General features: G+C 37.7%; 1 protein-coding gene across 1 annotated transcript in view; it reads right to left on the bottom strand.

The window, feature by feature from the left end:
* LOC127617765 (dystonin-like) overlaps window positions 1–13,774 on the bottom strand; it is a 116,364-nt gene that overhangs the window by 62,019 nt on the left and 40,571 nt on the right. The window contains exon 3 of the mRNA XM_052089843.1: window positions 1,300–1,361. Within this exon, the coding sequence (XP_051945803.1) occupies window positions 1,300–1,361 (62 nt within the window). The remainder of the gene's footprint in view (window positions 1–1,299; window positions 1,362–13,774) is intronic.

The following is a 13,774-nucleotide window of genomic DNA, read 5'->3' as shown; positions in this document are numbered from 1 at the left end:
AAACAAGTTTGTGATGCGGCAGGTTGTCCTCTCAGCTCACATTCATCAGTTTTTATGACAAGTTTGTGTTGCGATAGGGTTCTCTTTGCACACATTCATCAAACTTTATGGGTTAGATGCTTTGCTACTCCAGGCTCTTATGTCCTTGAGTCGACATCTCAGCCCATGCCTAAACAAGTTTGTGATGCGGCAGGCTGGTCCTCTCAGCTCACATTCATCAGTTTTTATGACAAGTTTGTGTTGCGATAGGGTTCTCTTTGCACACATTCATCAAACTTTATGGGTTAGATGCTTTGCTACTCCAGGCTCTTATGTCCTTGAGTCGACATCTCAGCCCATGCCTAAACAAGTTTGTGATGCGGCAGGCTGGTCCTCTCCGCACACATTCATCAAAATTGAATGGTTTAGATGTTTATGCTACTCCAGGCTCTTATGCCCTTGAGTCGACATCTCAAGCTCATGTCTGAGACCTCTCGCGTTTTTGTGAGTACACTGCACAACCATAGGGGTCCGGACAGCCCCAAGTGCGGCGGCGTGGGTATTGCGTTCCCCGTAGCACTTAGCAGCGCAACATCCTAGTGAAGCTTTTTGTAAAGGGAACGTCTCGGGTTACATGTGTAACCCTTGTTCCCTGATAAAAGCGGAACGAGATGCTGTGCTGCTTTGCCGCACTGGGACGTCCTAGGACTGCTCTTCAAAAAGAAGTATCTGACGACACCTGGTGACGTATCCATTTATAGCCTGGCCCAGGTGCATCTAATGATTACATCAGCCGAGGCTATAAATTCCGGTCAATGTTCATTGACGTGTTACACACACTATTTCAGCTCGGTTCACAGCTAGAGTTGTTCCCCGTAGCGCTTAGCAGCGCAGCATCTCGTTCCGTTTTTTTCAGGGAACAAGGGTTACACATGTAACCCGAGATGTTTTATAATGTTAAACTTATTATTCTATCCCCTAACCCTATCCCTAAACCGAACCCTCACAGAAAACTTTCTGCTTTTTTAGATATTCAATAAAACATTATTTAGTATGATTTATAAACGGTTTTCCTCATGGGCCCACAATGTCAAAAATGTCGGGTTTTACTATCCTTATGGGGATATTTGGTCTCCACAAAGTGATAAATACATGCTCACACACAGACACACACACAAACTGTTCTTTAAAGAGGACAACAATGAAAATTTGGGTCCCTGAAGGAAATTCACAACATATTGGGAACTTCAAATATTTTGACCAACAACATGCACCTCACTCTTGTCATGTGCATTGATATAAATCTCCAATTAAACTTACCTTTAACAGGTGCTGATTTATCCATTTTGTAAAAGTCTTTTTCTGGACTCTGTCTCTTTCATCTGAAAAACAGAGACATACTTGTTAGAATTGGTTTCTGACTGTTGCAGACTAAAAGCACACAGTAATCTGTTAACAGTGTTCTTTACTGTGTCTTTGATAGTTGACATGGACATGGGCATGAACTTTCTTTTCAACATCAAGATTTTTGGTTAAATTCATACATTTTATAAGGGAAAGCTTGTGTTTTTAGATGCTGCAATTACAATGAAACCCTGTTTTCGCTTGACAGTAGAGACAAGTGCAGTGACTTAATCAAGTAAGCATTTGTTTAATGTTTAAACTTTTCCAAAAAATACCACTATTAGCTAAACATTGTGTTTCTAATCTGGAATTCTGGACCGTATATGAGAGCTAATTAGAGAAAGAGACTGAATCTCTGTGTAGTGTTTCATAACACACTGCTCCCAACCACTGTATTTTGTTTTTCTGTATCCATGACAACAGGCCTGTTATATAAGATATCCTGTGACTATCCTGGAAATATAAATTGCCCTTACAGACTTCTTCCACACTCAAGCAGTCATGTTCCTTTAAAAGCAAGAAACAAACTTGTGCTTAACATCAGATGTGATACTACTAAATCAGACATAGTCATAGTCCTGATCATCATCATCTAATCATTTGTTTAATGTTTTACACCATTATTTAAAGAGGTGGCCTCTCACTGTTCACTAACACAGATCCTGTAAGCACTAATCCGCTCACCATCTCTCACGACTGATGAAACAAGATTCTAAAATCACATTTTTACATTTTCTGAGGAAACAAAAAAATGCAAGAGGTACTTGGCCATGCAAAACTCATCATCACAATGCTAGGGTGTTATGAGTGGTTTTTAGTAAATACTTATGCAATAGCAAGGCATGGGTGTTCTGATTGGTTGCTTGGGTGTTGCTGAGTGGTTGCTTACTGGCCCTAGTTAAATAGCCCACCCCTAATTTGAGATATCAGTGTTCCACCAAGGTTGGCTAACATGCTACGCTAGTGGTAAAAAATGGCATGCGTTTGAAATGTTTCAATAGTTAATTTCTGTCTTTAGCGAACTTGGGCACGCTTCACGTTGCGTGTCTGGGACGTGATCTGTCTCCACGTTGTGCTGAGGTTTGGTCACTTCGGTGTGAGATGTCAGATTTCTTAGTGGCCGAACTCTTGCACAGGTGTCTTGTCTTGTTTGTCGCCTGTTGCATGTGTCGCATGGCGGTAGCCTTGTGACGCACGCACAGGTTTTGTCTAATGTGAGAGTGCATAGCATGGCTTTGTTGGTGTTGCCGTGCATTCTCTTGTCTCGTCTGTCTTTTGGCATGAGAGCGTGTTGCCTTGTATTTTCTGGCAATATACGCTCCTGTCATTCGTTTGTGTTTTGTGAGAGCATGTTTTGTTTCTGTTTTCCCACGTGCTTTACATCATACCTTGTTTGCCCATTATTATTTAATTTCCTCCACCTGTCACCTGATAACATACCTGTCAATATTTGGGTACCAAAAACCGGGAGACTTCTGAGCGGGTGTGGGGTATTGGATACATATATAACATGAAAAAATGAAAGCAAAAATATTTCTAAATTTAAATTACACATCAAACTAAATGAAAATATAATCAAAATATCAAAGTTGTCAAATCATATCCTACCAATTCCAAACATTTTACTCTCTCCAACTTGGCTGGTGTTCTTTTTATACTCTGCTTGGATCTCTCCATCAATGTAAGTCTATGGATTATTATTTGCAGTTTGCACATTTAATTTTTTTGCCACTTAAAAATGTTAAATCAAAGTCCAACATTTAAATATTAATCAACCAGCCACATGATTTGAGGTATTCATGTCCGCAACACACAATCTTATGGCAAATTTAATGCAAACTTGCCACAAATTCTCCACTTATCATTTTCACAAAAATTAGCTTAGCAGCAAACTTGTGGTAAATTGTCCATTGTTGTGAAGAGCTGTAAACTTCTGGAAAATATTTGCGGTGAATCACATGCTCATTTGCATGTGAAAATGAATGGTAAATTTGCCAAAGATTTGTGGCAAGTTTAAAAAAGTTTGGCAGAACCCTACATACCAAACAGATTAATGTCCTTTAACATCTGATCTCTTTGAGACAACCAATGTCAAGTCAAGTCAACCTGACAGTAAGCACACACAATCAACATCTCCCTGGACTTTAGATCTGTAAACATTAACAGAGATAACTCTGCCCCAAACTCAATTACACCAGAAGATCTGGGAAGTAGAATGAAAACGAAAATCTTTTCAAAAACACTGACAGGAAACCACGTCAGCTTATGGAGCAATAACAGGAAGTTGATGAAAGCTACTGACCCATACAGCACATGAGAGCCACCAGGAGCGTACTGCGCTGGCCATTTCTCCTAATCCGGCAGCACGGTTGCAGCTCAGGTGCCTTCAGCAGAACGCCATGCATGTTTGTTAGCCCTGCTCTTTACTGCTGTTTACCACATAGGTGGGACTCCTGTTTGCTCGCAGGCAGCAGCTACTCCCTTCCTTAGGTTTCTTCATTACTGTCTAGAACGAGTCCTGTCAGGTTTTCCAGCAGCAGCAGTGAGTAACAGGCTCCAATGCATGGTGAATGTTTACATAAGAACAGCTAAATTTGTTTCTACACTGCGGTGAGAATTACTAATACAGCTGGATATGATTCTGCAGAGCGACATATTCGCTGATATTCTGTTGACGGTGCTCATGTGTGAAGCAACAATGAACAACATTACTACCTCTGTTACAAAACCTAGTGAGCTACTGCCTACATCGGTAGCTGCCTTCTGAGGTAGCATCCTACCCAGTGTTGGGTGTTATTCACAGTAATTACTGTAATTGCTTTTTAATCGAAAAAGTTAAAGGATTACACTTAATTTCAGTCATTTATTTACAGTTACTTCTAATGTAATTGTGTTGAATACTGTAAAGACTATAGAACAATACTACATAAAACAATAATTAATTTATAATTGAAATTTAACGTCTAATGTTAAAGTGCACCTATTATGTTTTTTTAAACGTGCCTAATGTTGTTTTAAAGGTCTCATATAATAGATTTACATGCATCCAAGGTCAAAAAAACACTTTCATTTAGTCTTCATTTAAATTGCAGCAATACCTTTTTTCCCCAGTGTCAAAAACGATTCGTTCAATTGGTCTACCGCTTATTGTAGTGTTTGAGGGTGGGTCAAAGCAGTTTGCGAGCAGCCAATGAAGACCAGAGGCAGGTTTTTTGTTACCAAATTACATAGGTTAGTACAGGAAGCAAGTCTGGAATTACTAACAACTAATTTCAGGTGTTCAGAATTGGTTCTTTATTTTGGGAGTCAATGCCTGTGTTTCATTTGGAAGTCTGCACTATCCTGAGTGCTCTCCTTTAAACAAGCCTCGATTAAATGAGACGGCCTTCGTAGGGGAAACGGAAACGTAACGTAACATGGTTGCTATGACAGCATGCTACCCTTTAACAAGTGCGAGCGCTTTGAGTGAGAAGGGAACAAAGTCACTTTGGAAGGAAATATATGAGGTACATTTTAGGAGAGTTATAATGATGTAAAGATAGATTTTACAGGTGTACTTTTAGTATTTAATATATATTATATATTAATATAATTATACATATTATATACTCTGCACCCATCTATTGAGGTATTTCAACTTGGGAATTAACATTACTTATGTTTGAACATCATATTTATGGGCAAATTGGCGTTATTGTTTTTTGTTTTCCGTTAAAGCAAAGAATTGTGGGTTGTGAGTGCCCACGAAGGATACACCTTATGCATCCTCTGAATTCCCATGAAAGAAGGTCGTATTCGAAGGCTGCATTCAAAGTGTCCTACTCGCTTTTCTGAAACGAGACAGCTTCAATGACGTATGCGGCCGACAAATGCGACCTTCGGAGTACGCATCCTTCCAAACACAACACAGCCAATAACGCCGTTTGTCATGCTCTTTGAATTTTTTTCATTCACAAACAGCTATATAACACACTACATGAAAGGTAATATTTGAAAAACCATAATAGGTGCTCTTTAATGTATGTTTTGTAATTGAATGCAGCCCCGTTAAACTCTTTGGCCAGGTCATGAATAATTCAATTTTATGATTTATTGAAAGAATTAAAAGAACAGTTTCATGTCTATCCTTGTATTCATCTGGATGAAGTTGATAAGGGATATAGAAAATAATTAGTAATAAGTATTGCAATTACTTTTTCACACAGAGGAATTAGTACAGTAATCTAATTACACTGTAGAAGATGTAATTATAAGTTAGTAATTACTTTTTAGAGTAACTTACCCAACACTGATCTTAACCATCAAGGAATCTCATAAGTAACTAATTTGGAACACCGATACAACCAGACAAACACAAATAGCATTGCTAATGCGTAGAACACAGGGGACTCGACTATCAATACATTTCAATTGATTCTAATTTTGACATTTTACATTTTTTAAATTTTTTGCATTTGGCAGATGCTTTTATCCAAAGCAACTTACAGAGCCCTTATTACAGGGAGCCCCTGGAGCAACCTGGAGTTAAGTGCCTTGCTCAAGGACACAATGGTAGTGGCTGTGGGGCTCGAACCAGCATCCTTCTGATTACCAGATTACCAGTTATGTGCTTAGACCACTACACCACCACCACTCCGACATTAATTATCCGGCATGTTGCTAATAATTAGTAAGAGATGGCAAAATTGTAAGATTTTGTATTACTTGGCTTGTACGAAAAGATACAACTTTTATTCCTATAGAGACGGCCATCAACAACCAGAATTTCAAATCAATACAATACAGGCAACACATTTTATCTAACCTCCTATACAACACTTTTATATATATATATATATTAGTGCTGCATGATTAATCATATCACAATCACAATCGCGATATCAGCCTGTGCGATTATATGACGGCAACTGCTGCGATTTTATTAAATAATTATGTGCATGTGATGTATGGACGTGACAGCCCATTCTCTCAGAGAGCTGGTTGCCCATTTTCTACATCACTAATAAAAATGACCAGTCAGTCTCAGTTTAGGGAGTGGCACGTGTGGTCATGTCATGTGAGTTTCTGGTGTGCAGTGTGGAAATCATGTGAAGATGGACGACGAGCAGACTGACTCTGAACTGGTGGCCAGAAAAAATAACACAGAAACGCAGATCATGGCTTGGTGATATGTCTTTATATCATCAATAATTAAAGTTAATATAACATGTAAATAAGCACAAACTCCGAAACTGTCATTCTCTGTGCGGTCAGAGCTGCTTCAACCAGTCAAAGCCACAATCTGAGCGGGAGTCGAGACCGGGAGAGATTTAAAGTTCCGCTGGCTGATGCGCGCTCTAACACGGAGACGCTTGTCTCTCACCCCCGCTATCTGCAGCTCGCAACGTGTTGCATCACTGATGAGATCATCATGATAAATCAATCTTATGTGAAAAATAACATTAAAATTACAACAACAATAAAATGTGTGTGTGTGTGTGTGTGTGTGTGTGTGTGTGTGTGTGTGTGTGTGTGTGTGTGTGTGTGTGAGCGTGTATTTATCACTTTGTGGGGACCAAATGTCCCCATAAGGATAGTAAAACCCGAAATTTTTGACCTTGTGGGGACATTTTGTTGGTCCCCATGAGGAAAACAGCTTATAAATCATACTAAATTATGTTTTTGAAAATGTAAAAATGCAGAAATTTTTCTGTGAGGGTTAGGTTTAGGGGTAGGGTTAGGTTTAGGGGATAGAATATAAAGTGTGTACAGTATAAAAACCATTATGTCTATGGAAAGTCCCCATAAAACATGGAAACACTACAAGTGTGTGTGTGTGTGTGTGTGTGTGTGTGTGTGTGTGTGTGTGTGTGTGTGTGTGTGTGTGTGAGCGTGTATTTATCACTTTGAGGGGACCAAATGTCCCCATAAGGATAGTAAAACCCGAAATGTTTGACCTTGTGGGGACATTTTGTCGGTCCCCATGAGGAAAACAGCTTATAAATCATACTAAATTATGTTTTTTGAAAATGTAAAAATGCAGAAAGTTTTCTGTGAGGGTTAGGTTTAGGGGTAGGGTTAGGTTTAGGGGATAGAATATAAAGTGTGTACAGTATAAAAACCATTATGTCTATGGAAAGTCCCCATAAAACATGGAAACACTACAAGTGTGTGTGTGTGTGTGTGTGTGTGTGTGTGTGTGTGAGCGTGTATTTATCACTTTGAGGGGACCAAATGTCCCCATAAGGATAGTAAAACCCGAAATGTTTGACCTTGTGGGGACATTTTGTCGGTCCCCATGAGGAAAACAGCTTATAAATCAAACTAAATTATGTTTTTTGAAAATGTAAAAATGCAGAAAGTTTTCTGTGAGGGTTAGGTTTAGGGGTAGGGTTAGGTTTAGGGGATAGAATATAAAGTTTGTACAGTATAAAAACCATTATGTCTATGGAAAGTCCCCATAAAACATGGAAACACTACAAGTGTGTGTGTGTGTGTGTGTGTGTGTGTGTGTGTGTATGTGTGTGTGTGTATATGTATGTATGTATATATATACACACACACACAATAACAACAGTTTTATTGGTTTGAGTGAACCACACTTTTATATCCAGTTTCCTTTTCAAAAGAGTTTATAGAAAGTACAGGTTACATCCTGATTAAATGTCCCTGTTTGTTTGGAAAATCTTATTTTCATGAAAATTTGTATGTTCTTATTTATTGTTCTATTTTATTTAGGTGTAATATTGAGAAAATAACACGTTTGCAGTAACACAAAGATATTATTTAATTTTGTAAAAATATTTTAATTTAAAAACACTGTTCAGTTATAGTTGTTGTTGTTGCTAGTTTGTATGTTTGAGTTGAGAAATACACATTTCAGCATTATCAGTAATCTATTTGTGAATTTTCATTGATAACAAGCAAGTTGACACATAATACCATTTGTTTATTATATCGCAATCGCATATCGCAATATTAGCCTCAATAATCGCAATATGATATTTTCCCCAAATCATGCAGCCCTAATATATATATATATATTATTAGTCAGTGATAGAACAAATTTGGCTCAAGATACATTCACTTTATACTATGTTTTTATTTTAATGACTACTAAAGTTTCTCAGTATCATCATTCATGTGTAAATTGTCTGATGTCTTCTGAAGTGGCGCCTAACAGCGTTGTCACCTGGCAATTGTTACTTTTCTGCACCAGTAGTCATAGTTTGTGATAACTGCATTCATATTTTAATCATACATTTTATTTTCTGGAGGTTACATGGGCAGATTTCTGTTTGAATTTGAATTGAGTTTTGCATACGGTCCAATGGAGGATTCTGCTTATATGGCTGGTAAGTGCCCTCTTGAGGAAGACACCTTTGAATTTAAAGACTGTGCCTGGTAAGGGGGTGAATTACTTGTGCTTTAAAGCTCTAAAAACAAAAACTTTTGTATTTCGGTTCGTTCTGAGCAGTAACAGAATTTTTTGTTCCGAAGTAACATTTAAGTGTTATTTTCTGCAAAACCCTTAAGTTTAAAGGAAATTTTAGGGTGATCTTAAGGAAAATTACACTTAAGATGCAAACAGGCACTGGTCTTCTCGCCAGTGTACCACCGCATTACACTTTGTTTTGCTAAATTTGAAGGCTTCCCATTGGTAGAGGGGTTCTGAGTACACATGCAACATGATGAGGTCATGTGACAACCCTATAGCATACTATTGTTTAAGATGCTTGTAGCTGCTGTGTACTGTTTCACATACTATTTTTTTAGATAGTAGGTGGCATACTGCTCAGTATAAAGTAAACCGTAAGCTAGTACTTCATTCTGAACAAAGCCTATATGAGCTGTAACTTAATTAACTGTTATACTTAATTAGTGGAAAACAATTTCAAGATTCATGATCACCCAGTGAACAACTCATGAACCAATTTAAAGACTTTAGTGTAAAGGATGTTTTATAATCTCATCCATGAAACCACTGTATGTCTATGATCATTTAAAGCACTAAAGCACCATAGATTTCTAAATAAGTGACATTAGTCTTTTAGTGTTTCATATTCTTAAGCGAAATGGACGTCAACATGAAACGGCATTGGCAAACCATTTTACTTCCATTATGCAACATATTTCTGGTTTAAACAGAATTTTCTACAAGAAACAAACTTCATTGTATCCATCAGGAATTGATTGAATCATAACTAGGGATGCACCAATCCAATATCTTATGACTTTGTTTCCGACTCTCAAAAGCGGCTCACATCATGGGTGCTCCACGCCGAACATCTCAAATGTAGATGCTCAATTGTTTGGCTCGCTTACATGCATTGAGACCAGCACCGGAGAAGCAATTCACCAGACTTTGAATGAAAAGTAAATTAAACTACTGTGATCTAGCCAACAGACAGGCTCCCTTTCTGTCCTGGAATCTTCAAGGACATTAACGATTTTTCTTTCTTCTTCCTCTTCCTTCCAGCCAATACCGATCTTCTTGTCATCTGATCAGCTGATCCCAATAATTTCACCTTTTATCAGGATCTCTGTCATAACTGGATATATATATAAGCTTTCTGCACACTGTCATTATTAATTGAATTCTCCTCTTCCCAGTAATATCACTATCACAAAAACATTTAAAAGGCTTATTAAAAAAGCTTTTTTAATAAGACTTTTTAAACAAGTATATTCTAACAAAGTATTCTCTATATTAAGATTGACAGCCCTATACAAATGAAAGCTTAGAGTCAAAGTGAAGACAAACTGATAAGCTATAGGTGCAATTAAACAATTTAGTTTATTGATTCATTGTCATTATTTCATATAATTAATAATATTCCTTATTTTATTTCTATTTCATTTCTGCATAATATTATATAATATAGTTGTAGTTCATTTTTCACTTGTTGCTGCTTGAACTTTAATGAACACACGCTCTCTCATGAGGTAAAGAGATGAATGAAAGTGGAGAAAGAGCGCATGTTTCTGGACTCTACGGGTGCAACTATTGTTGATGCTGTTTAATCGGGAGATATTCAATAAAGATTTTTGAATTACACCACATCTTGTAACTCGTGTTATTACTGAGATGCCTATGCTTGGCGGAGACTGAGAAGCTGCCGCCATGAACGAGAAGGACCGTTTAAGTGCTCGTGCTGTTTTCCTTTTGCCTTGTCAAGTGTGCAACGCCACATTAACGGTACAGTACACAAACTTTCATATTCGCCATAACTCTTCCACTGCATCGTTCTTAACTGCTTCATCTTAAAGGAGCTATTTGTACCTGATCTAACCCTTAAAATGAGTTTTGTTAGTGTAACCTAAAGTAGTCAGGTTAATTCAGTGATGGTCATTCATTTAGTGAATTCAGATGTTACAACATATGACAATTTTAAGGTTTTAGGTGGCTCGTGCATTTAAATGAGAATAGTGGCAAACATATTGAGTCATAATCTAGACTACAATTTCTCTGAGGAATGATGTAATAGTGCAAAAATAGGAGAACAGTGCCCTCTTGAGGATTCCAAAAATGTATGATTCAATGATTCAATAAAACGAAGATAAACCTGATGAGATGCGCTCACATGGGCTATATCTGACTGAATTACAATTAAAGGTTATCACGCACATAAATAACTCATTATAAAACAGCCCAACGCTCTCTTGACAGTTTGTTTAAATTTCCCAACTCTGAGTCTTCACGAAGGTAAACAAGCGTGTGCCTGACCTCACGTAATAATCAGATGACAAAGCTTTTATTGTGATACCTCTTTCCACACTTATGCTGTCTCTTGTAATCTCTCCTGTCTCCACCATCATTTTATAGATGTGTGGGTGTAGGTGTGTGTGTTTATGAGGGCTTTAAAGCAACTGGATGAAAAAGGCTGAATTGGTTGGAATCTGTCTCTGGTACGGTAAATTAAATGAACCATTGATGCATATTTTTTTTTCACGAACCGAGGAAGCTGTTCACTGTTAATGTTCTAGGAGGGTGGCAGATTAACTGGCAGTCGATCAGAGTAAATGAACCTGAACCAGATGCTAAACAAACTTTACAGATATGCTCACACAAGTTACAATTGCGTGACAGTGATTGTTTGACATATCTGACATGCAATCCTCATCGCATTAGGTGCAAGATATCTAGCATGAACAAAGCCCTTATGTATTCCAGTTAAACTCTTTAGCAAAGCTTTGAAGACAATCTCCAATGTCAAGATGCAAAGTGTTTGACCAGGATAGTGTACAGATAGTGACCAGGACAGCGTTAAGTATGATCAGATAAAAGAACGTAATATTGACTTGACCAGTAGGTGACCTCGGAGAGAAAAACTCTTCAAGAAAATAAAAAGGTGGTAAACTGAGCACATCGACATTTGATGATGACAGCTCAGTGCACAAAACAGAAAAGTCATAAACAATCCAGCCGAGCTTTCCCCCAGCCTCATATAGCAACAGACTAAACCTCAGAGGTGTATGGCACAACACCATAACATATTCTGAACTTATAACCAAAGGCCTAAAACCGCACAGTCTCAAGACCATAGGCGGAAATCGCGGGGGGGTCGGCGGGGTCAGGCATCAAATTTTAAGCGTCTCATACAACACTTTATTTTTTTTAAATTTTAATTAGACATCTGTCACAAAATTTGGTTACTCAGTCATTCCATATTTATTTATGCAATTAACTAAAATGTCAACAACCTGTAGCACGTTTCTCTCATCTCATTCCAAACCCTGATGTTTTCTTTCCTCAATGGTGCACAACAGAGACTGTCTTATTAGAATAATTGATTATGTTTAGATTTGGGGTTAAACATTAACTCTCACTATTAACGGAATTTTCCTCTTCCCACATTGTTAAAAAATACTGAAAATGTACGGCAAAATTCCTACAGCAACGTGTGTGTGATTCTTAAATGGAGGAAGTTCAACCTGCCACAGGCACTGCTGAAACAGTTCTTCTCAGCAGTCATTGAGTCTGTCCTCTGCACGTCAATAACTGTCTGGTTTGATGCAGCTACGTAATCAGACATCAGAAGACTACAAAGCACAGTTCGGTCTGCTGAGAGGATTATTGGTTGCCCCCTGCCCCCCCTTCAAGAACTGTACACTTCCAGAGTGAGGGAAAAGGCTGGTAAAATCACTCTGGATCCCACTCAACCAGCCCACTACCTTTTTGAACTGTTGCCTTCTGGCCGGCGCTTCAGAGCTCTGAACACCAGAACCGTCAGACACAGGAACAGTTTTTTTCCTCAGGCCATCCATCTAATGAACAATTAAATTGCCCCATTGAGCAATAATGATGTGCAATACACAGTTTAATTTTAATTTTCAGTTATATTATCCAACATATCCACTTCTGCCATTACTTACATTGCTCTGTACATCATATACAGGTTTTTGTTCTTATATATAGATTGTATTAGATTTGCACTCACGTGTGTATGTGGGTATGTATGAAGGTGAGTGTATGTACGTATATGTATAATTATTTATTATTGTGTTCTTTTGGGGTTTTGTTTTTAATTACCTATGTCTTGCTGCTGTTTTTGTATTGCTGTGCACTGGAAGCTTCTGTCACCAAGACAAATTCCTTGTATGTGTAAGCATACTTGGCAATAAAGCTGATTCTAATTCTGATCCTGAAATACAGTAGCTTGATGTTAAATATGTTGCATTCTGGGAGATCAAGAGCAGGCTCACTGTGAAGTGACTAGTTTTGTGGTAAATAGCTGTTCTATTCAAGGCATTAGAGGGAAATGAACATTTAAAATTGTGATATCATCTTGGTGAAAGCTATAGTGACATTTTGAAATGTATATTTTATATTTTGCCAGGATTGAACAGTGTATTTTTTATGAAAAAAACAACAACAACCTGTACACAGTAAAATAACAGTATAGCACTGCAGTGTGGGTTATAATGGTGAAATATCCATAAGCCTTTGTGCTTGAATAAGTATGTATGCTTTGACAATGCATTGGGGTTACAAAACAAAACAAAAAACATTTATTCAGACTTAATAGAAGTCTTAGTTTAATTAGTGTTGTTATTTTGTTATCAATGGTTGTGTTTGGTTGATATCACCATTATGGTGATTAGTGTTCTCTTGAGCTGGCACATTGGACTTTCTTTATTATTATATTATGTTCTTCCAGCCAGTCAATTTGTGTTTAAGGAAACTCAAGTTGTTGCACTGTGCTACATGCAAGACTAAATGTAAGGTCATACTGAATGTCTGATCCTACATTACAAATGGCACTATATGTGGCAACAGTGATGCATTACACATAAAAACAAAAACAGTAAAGGATATTTCAGCAAAATGATATCAGTTGTTTTTGATGAACTCACAGCATAACTTGAGTTGTTATAAGACACACACGAAATCAACTCTCAGCATACAAAT

The sequence above is a fragment of the Xyrauchen texanus genome, chromosome 24, assembly GCF_025860055.1.
Source record: "Xyrauchen texanus isolate HMW12.3.18 chromosome 24, RBS_HiC_50CHRs, whole genome shotgun sequence".
Classification (NCBI taxonomy): Eukaryota; Metazoa; Chordata; class Actinopteri; order Cypriniformes; family Catostomidae; genus Xyrauchen; species Xyrauchen texanus.
This window is presented reverse-complemented; position numbering and strand designations above follow the sequence as displayed.